The 25117-nt window shown below is 47.8% G+C and overlaps 1 protein-coding gene across 1 annotated transcript; it reads left to right on the top strand.

Moving 5' to 3' along the window:
* On the top strand, positions 1-22367 carry CMBL (carboxymethylenebutenolidase homolog). The gene is made up of 6 exons (XM_068535139.1): positions 1-213; positions 11965-12198; positions 14233-14340; positions 17958-18100; positions 20718-20809; positions 21985-22367. Exons 2-6 carry the CDS (start codon positions 11984-11986, stop codon positions 22162-22164), a joined length of 738 nt encoding a protein of 245 aa, XP_068391240.1. The 5' UTR covers positions 1-213; positions 11965-11983; the 3' UTR covers positions 22165-22367.
* The last annotated feature ends 2750 nt before the right edge of the window (positions 22368-25117 follow it).

Here is a 25117-nt window from a genome sequence, read left to right as displayed (position 1 = left end):
CCTTCCCCGGAGGCTGGGAATCCACGACAGCCACTGGTCCGTCGGGATCCCACCGCCCTCCGTCACCGCGTCCACTTCCGTCCCCGAAGGAGGCGCCTCCCCCTCGGCTTGCCCCTGACCGTCTCCCCTGTGTCCCGCGGGGCTGCGGCGTTGCCCGCTCCGGTCCGGCCTCCTCCGCGCGTAAGGACAGCGTCCTTCAGGCAGTTGGACGAGGTACGTGCGCTTCGCGAGCCCGGGAACGCGCTGCAGGTCCGCTCTGCTCTAACTTGCGCGTGCGTTTGCTTGAGGCAAAGTAGGTCTTTGCCGTGTGCACAGGTAATGAACCTATTAAAGTACATTTCAACACCTGCTTTTATCAAAGCAGTACATTGTCACTGCAGAAAAGCAACCCCGCCTTCCTACTTTGGCATATTTTCCTGTATTGTTTAGCCATACATTTTGAATAGATAGTTGAAATCATACTGTATATAAACTTGTATTCCTTTTTTTCCGTTTAACACTATGTCATGATCCTTTCCTCCGTGCCATTAAATACTCTTTGTAACCGTTTTCCTACAGTTGAACATTTTGGTCGTATAGTTCTTACTACTGATATAAAAGTATGGGGGGAAAATGAGCGTATCTGCATCCAGCTCATTCTCCACATTTTGCAGCATTTATTAAGGACGGGTGTTAAGAGAGGAGGGTCCGGTCTAGGCGTGTAGTGTCCTGGATGCTGGGTCCGTGTTGCCAGGAGAGACTGTACCGTTCCCACTCGGCCATGTGGGTCAGGAGGTGAAGCGGTGGCCTCTCCCAGGCCTCGCTGACACTGGGCACTGTGATTTAGGGCTACTTGCTGATGTAAATGCCACCTGTTGTTTTCAAAGCCCATTTAAAGTAAGGTGGTCAGAAGTGAGCCCTGTGGGTATCTGGGGGAATGCCATCCAGGCCTCACAACAGTCCAAGAAAAGGCCAGAGGCAGCCGCATGATTGGCAGTTCACAGGCCAATCTAGCTTCATCCCACCTAGTTTTCTAATTAATGCTGTCAAGACCGTGTACCCTTTGGAAAACACAACCATGATTACTGAAAAATAAAAATAATTGAAGGAGTTGATGTTCACAGAACCATCTAAGGATAAGGAGGGGCCCTGCCTTCCCTGCTGCAAGATTGAAGATCAATTGCCATGCAAGTTACCCGTGTTTACCCAGTAAAGGAAACCCCCAGCCTTCCCCTGCAGCCACCTTTGAGGTCCTGTATTATTATTTCTTAGTGTTGTTTTCGATGCCCTTTCAGGTGTTCCCATTTCTAAATATCTGAGGCTGCCAGTATTTTATTCCTAGACTTCTTTGCTTGTTGCATTCCCATCAACACCAATCCCCTTCACTTATCAAAATCTGCTTCCCTATTTCTTTTGGAGATCTTCATTGCTTTGGGAGGTGTGACTTCTGAGTTATTTAAATCCTTGGGGGTATGAAAGCAGGAAACCACACTAGCTCAACCATACTTTACCACCCATTTCTCGCCTTCTGCCCTCCAGTGAGAAAAGGGGAATGTTCAATTACACAGTTAAAAGATAATTTTCAGCGAAAGGCAAAATCATGACTAATACAGATAGAAAAACGAGCATGTATTAAAGATTCTATTTTATTCATTAAAGAGGGGACCAGGCAGATCTTATGACTGGTTCAGAAAAAGAAATCAAGAAGCACAAATTTGTTTGGAGTAGAAGAATGCCTCTGGATGGTACATCTTAGGAAAGGGGGGAGGGCACAGCAGCCCCTTGGAATTTGCAGATCAGACATGCACCAGTGATCCCCATAGGTCTTGACTTACAATTTTGTGGAGGCATTTGCTGTGTGAAGGAAAACTGGAGGGTGTCAAAGAAAAAATTATTCATTCGTGACACTTGTTAAAAAAACCGTAAGGCAGACCTTATTCAGGACCATCGTGATAGGGATAGGGACCACTCCAGGGGGATCTTGCAGTAAGAGAGAGACACTGGGCTCAACTCTGAATATAAGGAAAAGTGAGAGTTTCCAGCCAAGGGGCAGAGTAGAGGGTCCATGGATGGAAATAAAGGGATTCCAGCTAAGCTGACCTAACAGGATTCTTGCAGAAGACAAGCCAGGGTGATCGGACATCACCTGGGGGATGATGGAGGATGAGGAAGCGAATCAGGTAGGAGGCTGGGGGGTTCTGCTAAACCGACTTAGCAGGATTCTTACTAAAACTGGACAAAGCCCAAAAGTCAGGGCCTAGTTGAGAAGAGAGTTCAGAGGATCCTGACTAGAGTTCGGTCAAGGAGAGAATCTTTGTCAAGGGACCAGAAAAGTCAGTCTGTAGGGCATGGGTCTCGCAGTCATTCACAGTTATGTGGGATCTTGCATGGGTGTTATGGGGGAATCATGTACTTTAGTGCTGCATCCTGGGTGGCATTGACAAAGAATGTGCCCATCAGGGTCTCCTCTGCTGGAGCACATCCTGGCCATCCCTCGTGTCATAAAGAGAACCCTGACTTCTGGAGGTGTTACTGGTGGAAACCACAGATCTGATCTCAGGGTGGCTGGAGCGTGTTGCCAAGTCCACCTGACATGATACAGAAAAGCCCTTCTTGGTACATTTTATGAGGACCCCACCATACATGTCAGACCCACAGTCCCATCCCCTTACAGGAGGAAATCTTATCCCTCACCGTGACCTTATAATGTCATAGAAGAAACTCTGTGTTTCAATGGAAAAGTACCCATACACTATAGCCCACCCTTCCAGGCTGTCTGATTCTAGCCCTGTTCATTGTATTTGAGCTGTTTTGCAGCTCTGTGAAAGTTGGGGGTAACTGATAGGTTTGTAAATTCTGTCCTGTCTGGTGGAGAATTAATTGGCTTCCTCCCCTACTGTGGAAAAATTGGTTTTGTCTCCATTTACAATTCATCTCAACATCCCTCTACTCCATATAAATTAGTGCTCTTTTCTTTTTTCCTTAGAACCAGTTGTAACATCTGCCTTATTTCCTCCTGTCATATGAGTAAAATACAATCCTTAATGTGAATTCATTTTGGTAACTGTATAAGAGTCATAGTTTTACTTCTTTTTCTGAAAATTGTGTTTTAACAAATGTGTCATTTGGGAGGGAAAAGAGCCCAAATCTTGAAATATATACACAGAAAGTTTACATATAGTACAATCAGTAGAGTGTCAAGGGTATGTTTCCCAAGGCTCTTGCCCACAGAGAGACTGTCTGCCCTGCCCACTGTGGCCTTGGCCCGGGACACACTGGCTGGGCTTGGCTGCTGTGCCCTGTGAAGTGTCTGGCAGGAGTCCAGCCTTCCTGTGTGGCACATCCAGGCCTCCCCAGCCAGCACCCCTTTCTGAGGGAGAAAAGCCTTTCAGGATCAGTTCAGAGAGTGGCTGTCTTGGCTGTAAACATTCCTTTTGGAAAGTGGATAGCAATCGAAGGTAAGTAAAAAGATTCGGATTCAAGGCTGCTTATTTTCTGTGGTCTTGCATCCCCATAGGACAGCCCAGGTAAGAAATCAGCCTGAGGAATAGGTTCTCAACAAGTAATATGCAGTGGGACCTGAAGTTTACTGCTATTGATACTGGATTGTTCTGACTTCTCTTATAATAGTTCTATAATGTAGTTTATGGAAACAAAACTATGAAAAATACTGTCAAATTTTTCTTTGATCAAATGACTAGCTCTTAATTTCTCTTTCCTTAAAATTTAGTTATTTCTAGTTATGAACATTGAGAACATTCTGGAAAGTACAGGATATAATGTAATAGCCACCTATAGTCACATGATGCAGACCTATTTTAAAAAAAGATATTAACATTTTGTCCTGGGCTTTCCTGGTGGTGCAGTGGTTAAGAATCCGCCTGCCAATGCAGGGGACACGGGTTCGAGCCCTGATCCGGGAAGATCCCACATGCCGCGGAGCAACTAAGCCTGTGCGCCACAACTACTGAGCCTGTGCTCTAGAGTCCGTGAGCCACAACTGCTGAGCCTGCGTGCCACAACTACTGAGCCCACGTGCCACAACTAATGAAGCCCATGCGCCTAGAGCCCCTGCTCCGCAACAAGAGAAGCCACCACAATGAGAAGCCCATGCACCACAAAGAATAGCAGCCCCTGCTCGCCGCAACTAGAGAAAGCTGGCGCGCAGCAACAAAGACCCAACACAGCCAAAAATAAATAAAATAAATTAATTAATTAATTTAAAAATATGTATTATTCGGGGGTTTTAGTATTTACTTAGCATCAAAAAACCATTGTCTCTCTTTTTTTTTAACATCTTTATTGGAGTATAATTGCTTTACATTGTTGTGTTAGTTTCTGCTGTATAACAAAGTGAATCAGCTATACATATACAGATATCCCCATATCCCCTCCCTCTTGCGTCTCCCTCCCACCCTCCCTATCCCACCCCTCTAGGTGGTCACAAAGCACCAAGCTGATCTCCCTGTGCTATGTGGCTGCTTCCCACTAGCTATCTATTTTACATTTGTTAGTGTATTTATGTCCATGCCACTCTCTCACTTTGTCCCAGCTTACCCTTCCCCCGCCCCGTGTCCTCAAGTCCGTTCTTTACATCTGCGTCTTTATTCCTGTCCTGCCCCTAGGTTCATCAGAACCACTATTTAAGATTCCATATATATATATGTGTTAGCATACGGTATTTGTTTTTCTCTTTCTGACTTACTTCACTCTGTATGACAGACTCTAGGTCCATTCACCTCACTACAAATAACTCAATCTCATTTCTTTCATTGTCTCTTTATATAGCATTATGTTTTTGAGATTTACCATATTGATAAATATATATGGAATTTGCTCATTGACCTGCTATGTAATGTTCTTTTTAGGAATGTGTTAGCTGTAACAAATTACCGTAAACTGGGTGACTTAAGACAATAGAAATTTATTCTCTCACTGTCTGGAGGCCAGAAATCCAAAATGAAGGTGTTGGCAGGGCCATGCTCTTCCTGAAACCTGTAGAGGAGAGTTTTTCCTTGTCTCTCTCCTGGCTTCTGGTGGTTGCTGGCAATCCTTGGCATTCCTTGGTTTGTAGATGCATCCCCTCCAAACTCTGCCTGTGTCTTCCATGGCTATCTCTCCATGTGTGTCTGTGTCTGTATCCAAATTTCTCTCTCTTCTTCTAAGGACACCAGCCATTAATTAGATTAGCACCTACCTTCATCACGATGGCCTTGTCTTAACCTGATTCTTCTGCAAAGTCCCTATTTCCAAATAAGGCCACATTCACAGGTTCTGTGGGTTAGGACTTGAACAGTATCTTTTTTTGGGGACACAGCTCAACCCACGACAATGAATAAATGGCAACGTATCTCATTCTCCTGATGGTCGTAATATTGCTTGCAATTGTTGCCACATTTTGGTGGCAAGAACAGCCTTGCATACCCACTGCATGTGTCTGTGTGTACACACACACACACACACAAACACACACACACACAAACACACACACACACGAGTGTGAAATTCTCTAGGGAATACACCAGTGGGGGGATTTCTGGGTTGCAGGGTGTGTTCATCATTGCCTTTGCTGAACTGCTTCCCAGAGTGTGTATCAGTTTACACTCCCTTCCGTTTCTGTACTTGGGCACCATCTCTTGTTGTTAATAGACCTATTGCCAATCTGCAAGAGGTAAAATGGTATCTTGTTGTTGTTCTTGTTATAATTTCCTTAAATACCAGTGAGGTTGAGTATCTTTTCATATGTTTACGGGCCATTCAGGTGTATCCTTTTGTGAATTGCCTCATATCTTTGGAGCATTTTCTACTGGGGCTGTCTTTTTTTTGTTAATTTCTAAGAATTCTTCATATATTTTATCTGGATACTACGGCCTCTGCTTTGAAGATAATTTCTTCTTTTAGTCTGTATCTTGTTTTCTCAATTTCTTTACGGAGACTTTTATCTTACAGTGTTTTTAAAATTTAATAAAAGTTTGAAAGCTTTTTGTTGTGGGAAATCTCAAGCATGTATGAAAGTCGAGAGGGGCTTCCCTGGCGGCACAGTGGTTGAGAATCCACCTGCCAACGCAGGGGACACGGGTTCAATCCCTGGTCCAGGAAGATCCCACATGCCGCGGAGCAGCTAAGCCCGTGCGCCACAACTACTGAGCCTGCGCTCTAGAGCCCGCGAGCCACAACTACTGAGCCTGCATGCTGCAACTACTGAAGCCCGTGCGCCTAGAGCCCATACTCCACAGCAAGAGAAGCCACCACAGTAAGAAACCATGCACCGTAACGAAGAGTAGCCCCCGCTCGCCAGAACTGGAGAAAGCCCACGTGCAGCAATGAAGACCCAACACAGCCAAAAATAAATAAATAAATTTAAAAAAAAAAGAAAAAGAAAGTCGAGAGACTAGTACAATGGACACTCCTGAACCACCCAATTCCAGCACTGTCAGTACTTAGACACTCTCCCACAATCTCCACAGCCTACTGGGAAAGTCCCAGTACATACATCAGCATGTAGCTATAAAAGATAAGGACTTGTTAAAAAAAACCATCACTGTTATAACATTATTCCTCCTTCCCTGTCCCCCCCCATTAAAATGATTCTCAATATCCAGTCAGTTCAATTTTCCCCAATTTTCTTATAAGTGTTTTTTACAGTTGGCTACTGCTATGGACTGAATTGTGTCCCCTAAATTTACATGTTGAAGATGGTATTGGGAGGTGGGGCCTTTGGGAGGCAATTAGGTTTAGATGAGGTCCTGAGGGTGGGGCCCCCATAATGGGATTCATGCCTTTAAAGGAGGCTGACAGGATCGCTGTGTGTGATAGGCAGTGACTCACAGGGATTTGTTTTCTCACCTGGGTTGCTTGGTGTCCATCCCACCTCCTGAGGAGCCACAGAGCCCTCCTGCCCCTGTCATGACCCGGCAGAGCTCCGTCTGTTTGCCGGCCTCTCCCTGCTTGCGCCCTGCAGCTGGACCTGGCTGGGGGACACGGCCTCGCTGACCCTGCCTATGTCCCGGACCCTCATTTTCCACTTCTCTTCTCCCCTCCAACCTCCTTCTTCTTCTACCCTGATCTGTTGACTCTGCTTCTTAGTTCTCTGAGCAAACAGATGCAAGTGGGAGCATCCACAACCTCCCTCCTGGCATCACCCACCCACCTGTGTCTGTGTCCTCACCCTCTGCCTTCCCTCCCAGGGCTGTGGGAGGACCTGCCCAGTGCCTCCTCTGCTGTGCTGGCCTCACCTCTCTCTCCAGAGACCAGTGGTTCCCTCTCCGTGGTACATTCTCATCCACAAGCCAATATGCTGACATTTCTTCCATGAAGAAAAAGAAAAAAAGAAGACTTGTTTCCACATCTTCCCTCCATCTTTTGCTCACTCTCTTTTTTAGGGCTGGCAACAGTCTAGAGAGAGCTGTCTGTATTTCCTGTCTCCCCGTCTCTCTTCTGTCTCAGCCCCCGGCAGTCCCGCCCTCCCCGCTCCTGCAAACCTGTTCTGGACGCCCTCAGCCTGACTTCCACCGTGCAGAGCGTGGTGGGCAACCCTGTCTGCACCCTCGGGTCGTCCTGCAGAATGTTGCACGGTCTACACTCTCCCTTTCTTTTTCATAAAAATTAATTATTTTTGGTGCATACACGTTTTTTCTTTTTTCTTTTATTTTAAAAGTATAGTGGATTTACAATGTTGTGTTAGTTTCAGGTGTACAGCAAAGTGATTCCATTACGCTTACACTCTCCCGTTCTTGAAGCCCTTCCTTGGCTTGGCTCCTGGACACCACACCTGGGGTTTCCTCCTCTCTCACTGGCCCATCCTTCTCAGACACAGTCACTAGTCACTTTTTACCTCCCCAAAGGAAGTCTTAAGTACTGAAGGACCCCAGGGCTCCATCTTCTGCATTCTTCTTTATTGTTATTCCCTGAATGATGTGATTCACTCTCAAGGTTGTAAATACTGTGTTCAGCTGATTCTCATTATTCACAGAAGTTATGTTCGGTAAAGTTGCTGTGAACGCTGAACTAACTGCTAGTGGACCACAGGGAAATGCGGTCAGTTCCTGCGAGCTTCTGGTCACGTTGCCATCAACTCATCAATACTTAACCTTGTTTTGTTTGTGTTTCTGTATGAAGAAACACAATGTATATTTACTATATATTGTTGATTCATTAACATTGACTCATGGCCAACAGCAGTGTGACTCACACCTGAACAAAGCTTGTCTAACACGTATTTTCTCCATAAGGCACATCACAGCCTTCTTGCACTTAGATCACTAGATGGCACTTCAGCGCTGCCAATGAAATCACCAACAAAAAGCACAAAATTACCAAAGGTGTGGCACTAAATAGACCATGAGAAGGACACTTGTTTACAGCATGAGAGCTGAAACAGGAAGACAGAGCACAGCCTTGTTTGACCTTGACTGGGAACGTGCATCTCAGTGACTCAGATTTTTTGTGGCTCTACACAGATCTGTGGATGATGCAAAAGCCCGGCAAGAATTGATTTTGGAGTTACGAATAAATTTAGCAAGTAGGCAAATTCATGAATACAGAATCTGCAAATAGTGAGGTTCGACTGTGTACGCTGATCACTCCCAAATGCATATGCTCAGCTTGGACCCCTGCCCTGAACTTGTGTGTTGTTATCCAGCTGGCCGCTGGACATGAATATGAATGTCTCATAGATATTTCAAACTGCTTATGCCACAGCCTGAAGTCCTGGTCTCCTCAAACCTGCTCTTTCGGCACTCTCCCCTTTTCATTTAGACATTCCATCCTTTTCCAGTTGTTGCTCAAGCAAAAGACCTAGTCACCACTGACTCCTTTTTGTTAAATATCCCATGCGTGCCATCTGTCAGCAGAACCAATTGGCTGCACCTGAAAAATCTATCTAGACCCTGACCTTTCTCGCTCTTTTCACCATTACCATTCTCATGGCAAGAATTTGGCTTTTTCGGTGTGAGATGGAAGCCGCTGGAGGATTCTGGGAAAAGCAGGGTTCCCCACCACTCTCTCTCCCTGATACTTCTGTTCCAACTACACTGTTCCTTGTTGTTCCTCAAAAACCGGAAGAAAGTGAACACTTGTGATCACCTAGATTCAACAGTTGTTTGCAATTTGCCATAATTGCTTTATGTTTATGTATGTCTGTGCATGTGTGTTTTATAATGATTTGAGGGTAAATTGCAGATGTTGATACTTCATCCCTTACTTGAGCACACATATTTTAAAAATAAGAACATTCTCCTACATAACTTCTATTACCACACCGTAGAAAATTAATATTAATTCGTAATATCAACTATCATCCATAGTCACTTCCTCACTTGTTCCCCAAGTGTCTCTTATAGCAGTTCTTAACTTGGAACCAGGATGTAGTCAAGATTCACACGGTGCATTTGCTTTCATTTCTCTTTAATCTCTTTTAATCTCGAGCTGTCTCATCACCTTTTTTTTTCTTTTATATTGATTTTTGAAATTAGGAATTTTTTTTAAAATTAATTAATTAATTAATTTATGGCTGTGTTGGGTCTTCGTTTCTGTGCGAGGGCTTTCTCTAGTTGCGGCAAGCGGGGGCTACTCTTCATCGTGGTGCACGGGCTTCTCATTGTCGTGGCTTCTCTTGTTGCGGAGCACAGGCTCTACTTGCGCAGGCTCAGTAGTTGTGGCGCACGGGCTTAGTTGCTCCGCGGCATGTGGGATCTTCCCAGACCAGGGCTCGAACCTGTGTCCTCTGCATTGGCAGGCGGATTCTTAACCACTGCGCCACCAGGGAAGCCCAGGAATTTTTTCCTCTCTTTCATTCTGCATATTTGTCAGTTTTTTCTGTTTCTAAATTTATTAGCATAAAGTTGTTTATACTAATTTTTTTGTGATTTTTTTTTAAAGGGAAAAATCTGTACTTACATCACCTTTTTCATTCCACATATTGTTATGCTGTTGTTGTTGTTGTTATGTGTCTTTATCATTCTTTCCTTTTTATTGATCGGGTTTGCTGGAGATATACCTATTTTATAACTTCAAAAATCAGATTTTAATCACTTTCTGTTTCTCCATTGTTTATTTTCATCTCATTATTTTCTCCTTTTGGGTTTATTCTAATTTTTCCCCTCACTTCTTGAATTGAATGCTTAACTTATTTCCATTCTTCCCTTTTGTCTAACACATGCAGTTGAAGAGGATCAAAGGATGCCATCTCAAATATGGCACTTTGGCATATTGATTATTTTGAGCTGAAGGCAATTAGGAAAAAGCAGATGCAAAAAGAGTTTTTCTCCCTCCCCCTTTCTGCCTAAAATTAGGGCATAAATTCCCTCTCCCCCATGAGGGGAGCAACTCTTATCACCAGATTCCCCATATATTTCCCAGTCATGTCTCCACAATTTATCACCCTTTGTTAAAATGCTGTATAAACCATGTGTCTAACTGCTTCTTGGGTTTTCACTTCTTTTCTGCAAAACCCCTGTGTGCTAAAAATTAAAAATATTAATAACGTGTATGCTGTTCTCCTGTTAATCTGACTTTTGTTGGTTAAATTCACAGGCCCTCAGTTGCTGAACCTAAGAGGGTAGGGGAAAGTGTTTTTCTCTCTGACTGCAATCTAGGGTGTCAATATTTCTCTAAGTACCAGTGTATTGTTTCAACTTTTTGCTACAGAGTGTTTTCATTGTAATTCGGTTCTAAACCTTTTGAATGTTTATTATAATTTCTTCATTGTGCTAATATAGCACGTTTTATATAAAATTTTTGCTGACTTGTGTTGTGGGTTAATATGTGGGCAGTTTGGTAGCTGTTCACATCTGCTTGAAAAGACTGTATATTCTCTAATTGCTAATGAAGAGATCTCTATCTTTGGGTTCAGCCTTCCTAGTTTTTCCTTTCCAAGGAAACCTCTTTGAATTAAAAACAAAAATTTAATTAGAGAATCTGTCTCAAACAGTGAATTTAATATATTTATGTTTGTTTGGATTTATTTCAGCCCACATTATTTTTTGCTTTATGGTTGATAGGTTTACTGTTCTTTTTCTTCTCCTTTCCTGCTGTTTGTTTGGTCAAGTGTGTTTGGGTCTCTTCCTCATTTCTACCCCATTCCCACCATCAGTCTTCCTGATGAGTGTTTATTTGGAGCACTTCCTCCTGTGAAGCTATTTGTAGTAAGCATCTCTTCAGTGGGAAGCATTTTTCGGCTTGGATTGTGAAAGTCTTGCATTTGTTTCTGCCAGGTGCCCAGGGATTTCACTGCCCAGGGTCCACTGTTCCGTCAATTTCTCAGCCTAGGTATTCCTACTTCAAAAGGATGGTGCAAATTTGGGGGATTGGTTTTTTTGTTGTTGTTGCTGAAGACTTTACATTCATTTATTTTCCAGTTTTATTTTATTATTTTATTTTTTATGGTTTCTTTTTTCCTTTCCTGGGCTTCCTTACCATATTCCTAGACCTGGTTGGCAGAGTTTTTCTTTTTCCTTTTTTCTTGTGTTGTTTGTTTTTAATTTTCTCCACTAAATATGAACCTTTGAGGGCTCAGACCTTGTGTGGGAAAGTCTCAGTTACAAATCCCTGTCTCAAGGGGTCCCAAGGCCTCACTGGACACAGAGTCCTAAGCACTGGTTAGGTGAGGGCCTGTCTCTGGGTCTGGCCCTGTCCGCAGCATCCTGGCTCCCTCACATCTGCTCTTGCCACCCTGACCCTGACCTCCAGTTTCCTCTCTCACCCGGGGATGGGGGTTGCTTCCTTTTCCCTCTGAGCTCCACCATTTTAATTTTTATTTGTTGGTTGCATTCACTCTGGTATTTCTACTGTTTGTAATGGGAATGGATTCTTATTAGCTTAATCTCATTACCCAGAACCAGAAGTTATCATTGATTTCTTGCATGAATACACTATAAGTATAGTTAAAATTAATTTTTTCCTGTACTCTTGATTTTAGTTTACTCATTGTTTATAATCTTTGGATGTGCACTACTCAGAGCATAATGCACGTGTCTCTCTCTGTAGCCCGACTTAAACATCTCCGATGGCTAACGAAGCTCGTCCTTGTCCATGTGACATTGGCCATAGAATAGAGTACGGAGGGTTGGGGCATGAAGTTCAAGTTGAGCACATCAAGGCTTATCTCACCAAATCCCCCGTTGACGCTGGCAAAGCTGTGATCGTCATTCAAGATATATTCGGCTGGCAATTGCCCAATACCAGGTATATGGCGGACATGATTGCAGGAAATGGATACACGTACGTATAAACTTCTTCTTTTTTTTGTTTTTTGCTTAAATTCATGTAAATTTCTGTATTTTGTTCCCTTCAAAGAAAATGAAACCAAAAAACCCTGAGTATATTCTGATGTACATTATCTATTTTCTTATCTCACTGGGGTGCAGGTAAGTGGAGAGTGTCATATACGACGGTCAGTGGCCAGTGGAAGCCAACTGCTCCCAACCCAATGTCTGGGCTTCAGGTCCTCCTAGGATGGCTAGCCCTGTAGACGTGTTGGACGTTGAGAGTGTTATTTCCCGATGTGAGGCCCTGCGCAGACACTGGTACAGGACACCTGGGGCAGAACTCGCCAGCTCTGAAATGGATCCATTACTTGGCCCTTGAAGCATCTCTGCCTGGGGTCAGCTTTCACACACAGGGCACACATGGTTACGTGGCCTGATCTGAATTAGACTGGCTTCCAGAACTGGCAGAGTGAGACCTCACTCAGCTCCCAAAGGCTATCTCTTTGTCACATTGTGTGACCATGGCCACCTCTGGTGAATGCTGTCACCTGTTTGCTTCTCACCGCTGTGGTGTTGGTAGCAGCTTCAGTAAAGCAGGGAGGAGAGAGAGGAGGGACCATTCCTTCCACTCCGGCTTCACTAAGCGTAACACTCAGCGAGCCCCAAGTGTGGTGCACCCCAATTCCCTTTGTTTTCTTAAAAAGAGGAGCTGAAAACCAAAGGGGTGCACCTATCTCATTTTCCTACAAAGAGAAACCCATTTAAAGGAAGCACACCCACTGCCATGTGATGCAATTTCCTGTTGACTGGAAAGAGGAAGTCCACTTGAGTTTTCCCTTTTTCATGCCCTCACATTTCTTCTTGTAGATGAGGCAACTTAACTTTCCAGGGGCAATACCAGTAATAAAACAATAGCCAGCCCTGATTGCTTTCTGGCTCCGCCAGATCCGGCACTAGGGCGTTCCCGGGGTTATTGCCCTTCATCCTTCCAACAACCCCGACAAGGCGCGGCTGTCACTGTTCCCATTTTGATGGTCAGGAAACCGGGGCATGAAGGCAGAGGTCTCAGTTGCCCCAGGTCACCCGCTGCAGCGAGGAGACTGGATGGGACGGTGGCTTCTGTTGTCTTGGGTGGGTCCATTAGCTGGAGACAGAACATAAAAATGAGTAAAGATGCCTGTGACTTACAAAGCCTCTTACCCTTATCTAAGTATTTTGCCTTCAGAATAATCCTCTGAGGGTGCATGGCTCTGTTAGATCATCAAGAAAAAGAGGCTAAAAGTGATTAAGTGACTTGTTAAGGTTTCAGGGCAGGACGGGGCAGTACTGGGCCCTGAACTTAGATTCTTCTGACCCAGATTTCAGTGTTCTTCACCCCCCTGCAGGAGAGGCTGTGTTCCTCCATCCATGGCCGTGACCTTTACTTCAGGAACCGGCTCTCTGGCCGGGGCCGCGTTACCCCACCCTGGGGTTGATGCGGAAGGAAGGTTGACACGGACCCCGCAAGCTGCCTTGTCTGCTCCGCGGCCCCTTTTAGAGCCTGCGTGAGACCAAACCCTCCGGGCAGGACACTGTGCCCTGTTGGCATCCTGGGCGGAGGTTGGGAAATCGCTTGGTCATGGTGACTGGGCCGCTCACCAGGTGTGCCCTCTGGCCTGAGGCTAATGCGAAAGGCCAGCTGAGAGGTGCGACTCCTCAGGGGCAGGAGGGGAGCCTGTGTCCGCCCGCCCAGGCCCTCGCCGCCCGGGAACCCTTGTCCTGGGCGTCACAGCTAGCGGGGAGTGTGCACGACCGAGGCCTCGGCATTTCAGATGGGCTGGGCTCTCAGCCGGCTGCCAGAGGCCCTGCACCTTCGGTTGTGAAATCCGAGATGCTCTGGCCTGGAGCCAGTTGGCCTCTTTGCTGCGATCACAGCTGGCCCTGTGACCACTACCTTTCTTCTCCTGTGGTCCAGAACCGCCAACGTGACAAGTTCTTAATGAACATAAGCAAATATGGAGTCCCAACAGCTCCGAAACTAAGAAGGATGAATGTCCCTATTTTACAGAACCATTGTTCCAGACTTCTTTGTAGGGCAGGAGCCGTGGCACCCCTCAGGGGACTGGTCTACCTTCCCGGAGTGGTTGAAGACAAGAGATGCCAGAAGGATCGATAAGTAAGTTCCAAGGACGTTACCAGCCAGCGTGGCTGTCTTGGTGGCGCCCCAGGGCCCCGGGAGCAAGAGGCAGGAGGGAGAGGAGGGTCCGGCTTCCTCGGTCACCCACCTGCCTGCCCTCCCGCCGTGTACGACCTCAGAGGCCACGGCTCGCAGAGTCCTTCCTGAGGCGTAAAGGAAACCGATTTCGTTTAGCACAGTCTTTGAAGCGGAGGGTTGGTTAGAAACCAGCAAGTACCCTGCTGGCCAGTAAGTTCACTTGCTTTCCTCTCTGGGAAATGCTTCGTGGCACCGATGCTGAGAGAGCTTCCTTGAAGTACCTGGGGGTCCCATTTTCCTTGACAGTTGGGCTATAGGGGTCCATAGATCAACACTCCCTCCTTCCCCTCGGGTTGCAGAACCAGTTGAAACAACAGGCAGAGAAGAGAGACTAGAGAACACGTCAGCCCCACTTCCACTCCGCTGATTGGAAACTGAGGCCCCAAGTGCCAGCCCCTCCCCCCAAAACCCACCCTCCCACCCCCCGCCTCGGGGGAAACCGGGTCTTTAGACCAGACCCACCAGACCAGGACTGCGGTCTTGCCAGGGTCCAGGGAACTGTGGGAAGAAAAGGGGCGGATCCTCCAGGATTGCAGCCTTTTATTAAAGTGGCTCCACCCAGGCCAGAAGCAAGCACCGGAGGGCTCAGTGCCGCTCAGATCCCCTCTTCTTTGTCTGGAGGAACAAGGATGGAGCGGGGAAAGAGGCAGGGATGTTCTCCAGTGCCAAGCTCCTCCTGAACAAGAAAACCTGAGCCCAGGGCAAAGGGGTCCCCCAGCCCTAGCCCCCGACTCACCTTGACCAGGCACCCTCCCGGACGCTGTCCTCTCCCATCGTCGGACGTCCTCCCGTCACGCACGTGAGCCTCGTGTTTGATAAGCTGTCCCCCGAGCTCAGGTTGGGGCCGCTGCTGCTAACACGGCCCTCTGCCTGTGGCCCCTTGGTCCCCGGAACTCTCTGCTCCTCCAGAGCTGACGCCAGGGCTGCTGGCCCCTCCTGCTCCTGAGCTGGCGGACCCCGGGCGGACCTCTGCCCAGGGCCCGCAGGGGCCTCTGCCGCCGAGCGCGGCTCCCGGCTCCTCGGCCTCACCTGCGTCCGCGTGCGCCCCGGGGCCAGACTCCCCTGCGCTCTGGCCACCCTCTCTCTGTGGGCCTGTGCGGAGCAGCAGTGCTCCGCGGCGCAGGCCGGGGTCTCCCTCGGGTCTCTGCACAGTCCCTCAGGCCCGGGAGACGCCGCAGGCTGCCCTGGGGGCTCCCAGCTGGCCAGGCAGTCAGCAAGTAGGAACCTCGGGGCCTTGCCGGCGGCGGGAGACCAGGGCAGCGGCCCTCTTTGGAGTGGCCTCTAGGGTGCCAAGCGCCTTGTCTTAAGTCCCACCCTGGGGAGTCTCACGGCAGGGGTGTGGAGGCCCGGCTCCTTCACCCCCAGTCGGGGGCCGCCCCAGCTCCAAGTTCCCCGGTTGAGGCTTTTGTGGAGACCGCACCACAGCCCAGCTTCTCTCTCTGCCCTGCTTCCTACCTTCCCTTCCCCGGGGTGGGCTCTGAGATTACTGGACACCCAACTTCACGCACCTTGATCCATTTCCAGGCCTCCCTCCCAGGGACTCAGACTGCAAGCCCTGGAAAAACAAAATGAAGCAAGAAGTTACGAGTAAAATACAAGTAGAAACACAAAGAGAACCAGAGAGCCTGTGATGTGAATATGAAATTCAGCTTTGCGTGGAGGGGAATAGTTAGGACATTTTGAGGAAAAGCCTTGTGGGGCTGCTTTCTATTTATGAGCACAAATCAGGGTGATCCTTTCTGGCGGGCATTAGAGCAGCCCAGAGGTACCTCTCCACAGGGGATAAGGAGAGCCACACATTTTAAATCAAAATGAGACATAAAATGGAGACACTAACTTGGAAATTAGACTGAAGTCCTTGTGTCTAGTCAAGTATCTTTTGTTTGAAAGAAAACCCATCTTGAATGCTTACTGCTTAAGCAGTCATGGAATTTATTGGCTTATAGTACTGAAAAGAGGTAATTTCTGGCTTCAAGCTGAGGTTGGTCTATAGCTCAGAAGGTATCCCCAGGATTCGACCTCCCAACATCCCGCAGCACCCTTGTCTGATGCTGGCTCCATTGTCAGGCAGCATTTGCCTCTGGGTGGCAAGATGGCTGCAGCAGCTCCAGCCTCCCATTGGCTCCTTTCCCAGCAACCCAGCAAAATTCTCTTTTTGTCCTGATGGTTATGACTGGGTCACAAGTCCATCCTTAAGCCAATCGTTGTGGCTAGAGATTGCTATGCTGTGATTGGCCAGGCCAGAGCCACATACTCCCCTCCTGGAACTGAGCCCCCCAAAATATATGGACCGAGCATGGGGAAGGGAGGTTCATCCAAAGCTAAGTTCTGGTGTTCCCAGGAAAGTGGGGAATATACTCAGCAACAAAAGCCAAGATAGGTTCACTCGAGTCAGTTAAAGAACGTTTATAGAAATGCCCTCTTCCTTCTTGTCCCCTCCAATTAAGGCGGTTATTCTTAAGATCAAAGCATTCGAGAAAAACTGAAAAACCAGAATGACAAAAACTATTCCTTACTCCATTTTATTTTGCAGAATTACTTAATTACAGCTCTTCTAACACTATGAAAATAACTACGTGCACACAGAATGGTATGATACATATGTTTAAATGTGTTCAAAGATATCTTACGATTAAAAGAAAAAGAACGTGCAATAGAATTGCTTTCTCCTTTTTTTTTTTTTTTCCTTAATTGCAAACAGACAGCATTTCTTCCTTATCAGATCCAGCAGAACTTTCCGGGCCGGCCTTGCAGCACTACCTCCATTTTGGCATCGTGCTTCTAGTTGCAGAAGCTGTATGAGTTCCAGACAACCAATTTGCAAATGAACCATTTGCAAGGCCAGAGCCACTGTTCCCCGTCTCCTCGGGCTTGCCTCTTCCTGGTGGCTTTCCAAATGCTGTTGTGCTCTTTGGGCATGGGAGGAAACAGGCGATGCAGAGTTAGGGTGTTGGGCAGGGGGATGGAATGTGCTGAGTCAGACAGAGCTGAGGAGCTGCCTCCTGGTTGAGGCTGGTCCCTGTTGAGAGAGAGGAGATGGAGGAGCTCCCTGGGGCCGGATCTTGGGATGAAGCCCTAGAGCCGTGCTGTGGCCTTGGGCCTTGATCTATCCTGAGGCTGTGGAAGGCTGTTGCTCAAGATGGTCTGACTTGTGCCGCCCTGTCAGGTGGTTGGAAGAGGCTGGGCTTGGCAGGGAGACTTGCCGGGGAGAGATGTCACTTGTTACTCGTCACCTGGGCAGGAGGTGGTGAGGACGGAGCTCTGAAAGTAGGAATCTCAGAACCTCAAGAAACAGCTGCTGAGAAAGCCCTGTTACCACTGGTGCTTGCTGCCTAGTGCACTTTCAAGGGGCCACAAACTACCTCTTTTTTTTTTTTTTTTTTTGGCTGTGCCACGAAGCTTACTGGATCTTAGTTCCCCCACCAGGGATTGAACCCGGGCTCCGGCAGTGAAAGTGCGGAGTCCTAACCACTGGACCGCCAGGGAATTCCCCTTGAATAACTTTTCTTTCATTCTAGAGAAGTTGACGCGGTCTTGAAGTATCTGAAACAACGTTGTCATGCCAAGAAAATTGGCGTCGTGGGATTCTGCTGGGGTGGAGTTGCTGTCCATCACGTGATGATGAAATACCCAGAATTCAGGGCAGGGGTGTCCGTCTACGGTAAATCTGCCTTGTGCATTTTTACACAATGAAAACTGGAGGAGGGGTTGAGTGACAAAGGCCATGAGCCTCTTCCCAAACTGAGGGTCCTGGTGTAACACAAACCCCAGTGGAGCAGAGACGGCCTATCTTAAGGAATTGGTTTTAAAAATCTGAAGGTAGAGGTGGAAGTATGTAATATCTAACCAGAGGGAACCCGGGTCCTCACGGTGTGCCTTTGGGAGAATCCCCTAATCCGAGGTCTCAATTTCTTTACCTAGGATGAAGGGGATAGCTTTCTTTCTGTGATAATGGTTAATATCAAGCAATATTTTTATGAGCAACGGCTATGAAAAGATTTTTCCAAGATATGACTAATTCTCAACTACTCATGCATGCGTGCAGTCCTGCACACACACACACACACACACATACACACACACACTATATATATACACATGCATATATGTGTATATATATGAAAAGAGGGAAAGGGAAAACCCACTCTAAAATGTAAATAGCAACATAAACATTTCATCCAAACAAACCAAATGTATCACACCAATGACATAAGAACATTATATCTGTGTATAGAAATGGTTACTAAGTGAGGATATGGAAGCATCCGACCTCGGCTTTCTTTCGTGATAGTATATCCAACAGTTATACTAATGATTCTTATTTGGCTTAATGGTTCCTCACTGTGGTATTTTCGCTTACTTTTAGCATTAAAAAAACCTTTACCTGTTTACTCACTCAAAGGCAGTAGCAAGCTGCCAGTTGCCGCTGTGCACAACGGGGCTGGCAGCCCTCGCGGCGCCTTTGTGTGAATTAGCACAAGGCGCTCCGGAGTGGACTGCTCGCCGGCGCCCCCTCGTGGCCGCCGCTGCGCAGTGCGCGACTGCAGAGCCGGGCGGGACTTGGAGCCCAGGGGCCTCAAAGCGCTGTGCAGCCACCTAACGTGGCCTTCACAGAATAGGGCGGAAAGCGTGGCCCTCTTGCCCGTGGCTCCCTGCATTCTAGAGAGGACTTACAGCTAAGGGGAGGCTCTCCGGGCTACTTGGCTTTGCTATACTGCCAACAGGAAGTGGAAAACAATTTTTTCTCCTCCGTACTGACTGGGATTCTCTATGACCACCCTGGAGTCAGGCTCCGCTGTGAGTCTTCCTTCTGAGGAGGTCCCGACCTTGGGCTCTCTCCTTGGCCCACTGGGTCAGTTTAGCGAGAACTCCCCACCCTTGATATGTGATCAAAGTCCTCATGTCCCCCCCCTCGATGCCTTGTCACCCTGGCCTGCCTTCAGCAAAGGCTTTGTCAAATATTGTCTGGCCAGAATCCCCGTACCCCGATGATTCCTTAGTAATTTTCCATCCACCGACCCCCATCCTGCTCCTTGGCGGTAAATCCCACTTGTCCTCGCATTTGGGGTTGAGTCTGGTGTCCCTCCTCACTGCAAACCCTCATTGCCGTGGTCTCCTCGAATAGTTTCTGCTTTATAACAAAGTGAATCGGTTATACATATACATATGTTCCCATATCTCTTCCCTCTTGCATCTCCCTCCCTTCCTTACCGTCTTTGACAAGTGTCAGAATAATCTTTTCTTTTTTTTATAAATTTATTTATTTATTTTTGGCTGCATTGGGTCTTCGTTGCTGAGCACAGGCTTTCTCTAGTTGCGGCGAGCGGGGGCTACTCTTCCTTGCGGTGCGCGGGCTTCTCATTGCGGTGGCTTCTCTTGCTGCGCAGCACGGGCTCTAGGTGCGCGGGCTTCAGTAGTTGTGGCGTGTGGGCTCAGTAGTTGTGGCTCGCACGCTCTAGAGTGCAGGCTCAGTAGTTGTGGTGCACAGGCTTAGTTGCTCCGCGGCATGTGTGATCTTCCCGGACCAGGGCTTGAACCCGTGTCCCCTGCATTGGCAGGCGGATTCTTAACCACTGCCCCACCAGGGAAGCCCAGAATAATCTTTTCTTTAGAACTCCTCTCATCTCAGAATGACAATGGAGTTTGAAACTTTTACTTATTTTCCTATAGGAGCGGGCACACTCAAAGTTGTCTGAATCCCCAAAGTCCAACGTGCTTTCGACTAAATGATCTCTAAAATTCTGAAGGCACTTTAGAAGGATGAAAACTAATTATTATGAATGACCTGCTGGGACCCGCTGCCGTGCCCAGGGACTTCACACACGTGGTCTCCTCTGAGCACAAATACCCCATCAAACACTGACGTCAGAACCTTGCGGCTTGAGTAAACCGTGAGAAACTTCCAGAACAGCGGTGGTCAGATGGTCCAGATTAGAAAGTTATCACTTCTTGGTAAATGAAGGCGCGTCCCAAGAGGGAGCATTTTTCAGGCTGCTCCGTATCTTTACCTGCCAAGCAGCCGGCCAGGTCTACAGCCATCATTTAATGGCCTGATTCCTGGTGAGTGAGGCGGAGAGAAGGGAGCTCAGGCTCAGTAACTTTCTCTTTGAGCCAGTTTTATAGACCAGCCCACTTTTGTGGAATTGCTAAAAAGAAGAGACACAAAACCCCCAAAGCACATGTTTTTCTTTGAAAAATCTAACTCACCGTCGTTTTCTGTGGCACATGTACAGGAGTCATACCCTGTGTCCCTGTCCCCCCCCCCCCCAATTCTCCAGGCATCATCAAAGACTCTGAAGACGTGTACAATTTAAAGAACCCCACGTTGTTCATTTTTGCTGAAAACGATGCTGTGATTCCTCTTGAGCAGGTAAGTTGGCGTCTTGACTCTTCTCGTCTCTGTGTTTAATAGCACGACTTGACATTTTGGGGAAAACATCCGAAAGATTCATTTGTTGCTCCAGATATGTTTCAACATTAAAGTTTTAAAGGTGTGTTTTATCGGGGACTTTGAGGGGTACTGTAACCCCCTAAGTGCTCCTGCCATGGCTGGATGGATGGCTGGTTACTTCCCTGCCCGTGCCCCCTCCGCGTGGAACCCATGAGTTATCATAAGATCTCTGTCCTTAAAGACACAGCTCTGTTTGTTTTTTTAATTACAAAAATTTTTTATCGAAGTATAGTTGATTTACCATGTCGTGTTAGTTTCAGGTGTACGGCACAGTGATTCGGTTATACATAAAATATATATATATACATATATACGTATATGTACATATCTATTCTTTTTCAGATTCTTTTCCCTTATAGGTTATTACAGAGTATTGAGTAGAGTTCCCTGTGCTATACAGTAGGTCCTTGTTAGTTATCTCTTTTATATATAGTAGTGAAGACACAGCTATGTTAAATCCAGTATGTTGATAAGGAAAAAGCAGACGGAAACTGTGGTTCAAAAGCAGTTGTTTAGAAATTACTGTTGTTATTCATAACTGATACATTTTGTTGATATAAGTTTTAAACAACTTATATTTGAATCTATTGAATTACGTATTGAATACATTGAATACGGTATATGCAAATAGATTGAAGTATATATTGAATAATATATAAATATATTAATACAATTTCAAATAATTGATGATGTATCTTTTTAAAAAATATTTATTTTATTTTTACTTATTTGGTTGCGCCGGGTCTTAGTTGCGGCACGTGGGCTCCTTAGTTACAGCACGCATGTGGGATCTAGTTCCCTGACCAGGGATTGAACCCGGGCCCCCTGCATTGGGAGCGCGGAGTCTTAACCACTGCACCACCAGGGAAGTCCCCTGATGTATCATTTTTATATCGCTCTGAATTCTCTCCTTTGCCAGAGGTGAGGACTGTGCCGGTTGTAAAATTAAAAGTGAAAAATTCATGACAGCTATGGAACTTAATTTAAAGCACAGATGTTAAAGCTCTTTGATGAGCATTCAGGGAAGATTTGGAGAATGGAAAATATTGCTAGAGGGTTAAAGTCCTATCATCATGAAATCTTTTGCCAACCAGGTCTCTTTGCTGACTCAGAAGTTGAAAGAAAACTGCAAAGTGGAATATCAAATTAAAACGTTTTCTGGGCAAACGCACGGGTTCGTGCATCGCAAGAGAGAAGATTGTTCGCCTGAAGACAAGCCCTATATTGATGAGGCGAGAAGGAGCTTGCTCGAGTGGCTGAACAAGTACGTGTAGGCAAGGCCAAGGGCAAACTTTCTCAAAATAGCTCGCATCCAGAAATTGCTTTGAAATGCTTAGATCATTTGATTTCATGTTCACTTTACAGAAGATGAATCAAGGAATCCTGAAATTCATCTGAAACACAAATTCAGTAGGAAAAGTTAATGTATGAAGTACTTTAACCTTTAACATGTGCATAAATAAAAATTTTAACAACAGGTCAGGACCTGAAGAATTTGGATGGTAGAGTAATGTCCTAACTATGAGTAAAAACCTAGAGCTATCCAGGGACCAGCTCACAGCTCAGGTATGGCCTTCCCAGCCTTGAATTGAGCACATCCTCTAAAACGAATAATTTGGCAAAACCGTGAAGAGCATGAAATGTAAACTCAGGTAAAGCCCACCTTAATTGGACTCTTTTTTAAAAAAATTAATTATTTATTTATTTATTTATTGGCTGCATTGGGTCTTTGTTGCTGCGCGTGGGCTTTCTCTAGTTGCATCGAGCGGGAGCTACTCTTTGTTGCGGTGCGCAGGCTTCTCGTTGCGGTGGCTTCTCTTGTTGTGGAGCACGGGCTCTAGGCGCACGGGCTTCAGTAGTTGTAGCACGCGGGCTTAGCAGTTGTGGCACGCGGGCTCTAGAGTGCAGGCTCAGTAGTTGTGGTGCACGGACTTCGTTGCTCCGCGGCATGTGGGATCTTCCCAGACCAGGGCTTGAACCCGTGTCCCCTGCATTGGCAGGCGGATTCCCAACCACTGCTCCACCAGGGAAGCCCAACTGGACTTTTATCTCTGTCTTAATACAGATGAATTTGTCATGTTCACATATTGCACTATGAGAAATTTTGAGATTAAAATAGGGTTTTAATGACTGACCTAATCATATCAAGCTAAAGACTTAATTTTTGAGTTTTTGAATTTGTGGCTTTTTCTAAAAGCTAATAAAAAACGATGGATGAGAGTTGCCATCCAGCTGTCTCCTAGGCAGTGGTGTTTCAGACACTGACATTTTCTGCTCCCTGGGGCTGGGGTGGCATCACAAATCTCTCCTGTGTTCAACCAGAAGGGTGGTGTCAAGGGTAAAGTTTCAGTTTTTACATTTAAATTAATTAAAATCAAATCAAATCAAAGCCCCAGCTCCTCGGTAGCCCTCACAAGTCAAGCCCTCAGTAACCATGGGTGGCGGGTGGGAACCGCATGGGGCGTGCCTGTCTGCACTGGTCAAGCCACTTCACGTGCTGTAGCTGCATCCTGCTGACGCTCAGCTAACCCCGTCATCCCCCACGTGACAGCCCAGCGGTCGTCCTTCTCAGTCCCGGCCCAGAGGATCTCTCTACCTGGCCAAGTGCTCACGACTAGAGCAGGTAGCCGTCCCTCCCGCTGGCCCGCAGGCCCTGCAGACGCTGAAGGGCTGCCTTTCTCCCCACCGGGCCGGCCCTGCAGGAGGCTCCTCACCCGGTGGGGCTGCGGGGAGGGGGCCGGCTTGGGTCCTGGCTGGAGGGTGGGCTTTCAGCCCAACGTGCATGGCTGACTGGGGGCCGTTTCTTGTCAGGGCTGGGGCTCCGGGAGGGACATCGGGGACATTTCTCGTCTGGAAGCCGGGGAGTAAGGAGATCCCGGCAGCCTCAGGGAGCCGCCCCTCATCTTCCGTGGTCGCTGGGCCTGCAGAGGCCCCGGGAAGGGGTGCGGGCTGATGGTCGTCTTTCCTGTGAGAGCCCACGAGGGACAAGATGCCGCCCTGGAGAGGGAGGGCGCAGGGGGCCGGGGTGCAGGGATGCGGGCCTGAGCCGGGCGGGGACAGGGAGGAGAGGAGGGCCCCAGAGCACCTGGAGGAGAGCTGGGAGGACACGGTGAATGGTCCAGAGCGGGAATACTGCAAGACAAGTGCGGCTGTGGGGAACAGAGTTTGGTTTGGGCCCAGCCTGGAAGATCAGTTAGGTTTTCTTGGGCCGCAAGTAACTGAAACCCCGACAAACAGGAGCTAAGGGAATAACGTTGAAGTCTCTCCCGAACACCCTTGAATGGATCAGGAGGGGCTCAGGGCCTCACTGTGTGAGGACGTGGTAGGTGCCTGCCATCCCGGGCCCTCTCCTCTAGGTCTTGGCCTCACAACGCACCAGCCACGCAGGAAGGGAGGGAAGGGCGCTCTTCCCGTTCCTCTCGATCTCTGTTGGGGAGGGAACTCTCCCAGAACCCCCCAACCGGCTTCCCTGTGTGTGCCGCGAAGGAGGCCGAGTGAGCCTCAGCCGAGGGGCTCCGTGGCCAGGACTGATCGGCCCCCGACTCAGCCCGGTGCCGGCCCAGTGAAGGAGGGGCGTGGAGGCCTGGCGGGTGGGCACTAGAGGAGCCCCACGTGGACCTAGAGATTCGGGAGCCCACTGCCAGGTGGCCTTGCAGGCGTGGGCGGAGGGGCTGTGGAGCAAGAGCGGGACAAGGAGAGAGCCTGGGAGGCGGGAAGCGGGGAAGGGGCCCAGCGCCCAGGCCCCAGCAAGTCGAGCCAGCCGTGCGGCTTTGGGCAGCTCACCCCAGTGCTCTGACCCTCGGTCTTCCTCAGTGTGAAATCTACCAGATGGAGAAATGACATCAGTTTGCAGTTGGGCGAAAGCAGCCCGGTCTCATGCGGGCGTGTCATCAGGTAAGGGTGGGGAGCGAACTGCAGTTGTTTCTGAATGTCCGTCTCAACCTTAGCAGGGAGCTAGGGAGGGCAGGGGTGAGGAGCTGGGGGGGCGAGAGGACAACGAGAAAAAAGAATGTTCAGGAAAGTCGGGAAGAGTTCCAAAAAGGAGGGAAAAATTTAAAAAAATTAAAAATAAAAGAAGGGAGAAGTCCACGGTGTGTGTGGAACAAGACAAGTCGTCCCTGGGAGTCAGCAGGGGCCAGAGCTCCCTGTGAAGGAAGGGCTGGGCCAGAGGCCGGGCAGCGGTGGGTGAGGAGAGGAGAGGAGGTGAGAGGGTGCGGGGAACCAGGC

Source organism: Eschrichtius robustus, chromosome 2, assembly GCF_028021215.1.
Source record: "Eschrichtius robustus isolate mEscRob2 chromosome 2, mEscRob2.pri, whole genome shotgun sequence".
NCBI classification, from domain to species: domain Eukaryota; kingdom Metazoa; phylum Chordata; class Mammalia; order Artiodactyla; family Eschrichtiidae; genus Eschrichtius; species Eschrichtius robustus.
Note: the sequence above shows the minus strand (reverse complement) of the source record. Positions and strands in the feature narration are given on the sequence as shown.

Coding starts and splice junctions, on each gene's coding strand:
- CMBL (XM_068535139.1), top strand. CDS start 11,984: ATGGCTAACGAAGCTCGTCCTTGTCCATGTGACATTGGCCATAGAATA. Junction 12,199..14,232: donor ATTGCAGGAAATGGATACAC/GTACGTATAAAC, acceptor CCTATTTTACAG/AACCATTGTTCCAGACTTCT. Junction 14,341..17,957: donor GATGCCAGAAGGATCGATAA/GTAAGTTCCAAG, acceptor CTTTCATTCTAG/AGAAGTTGACGCGGTCTTGA.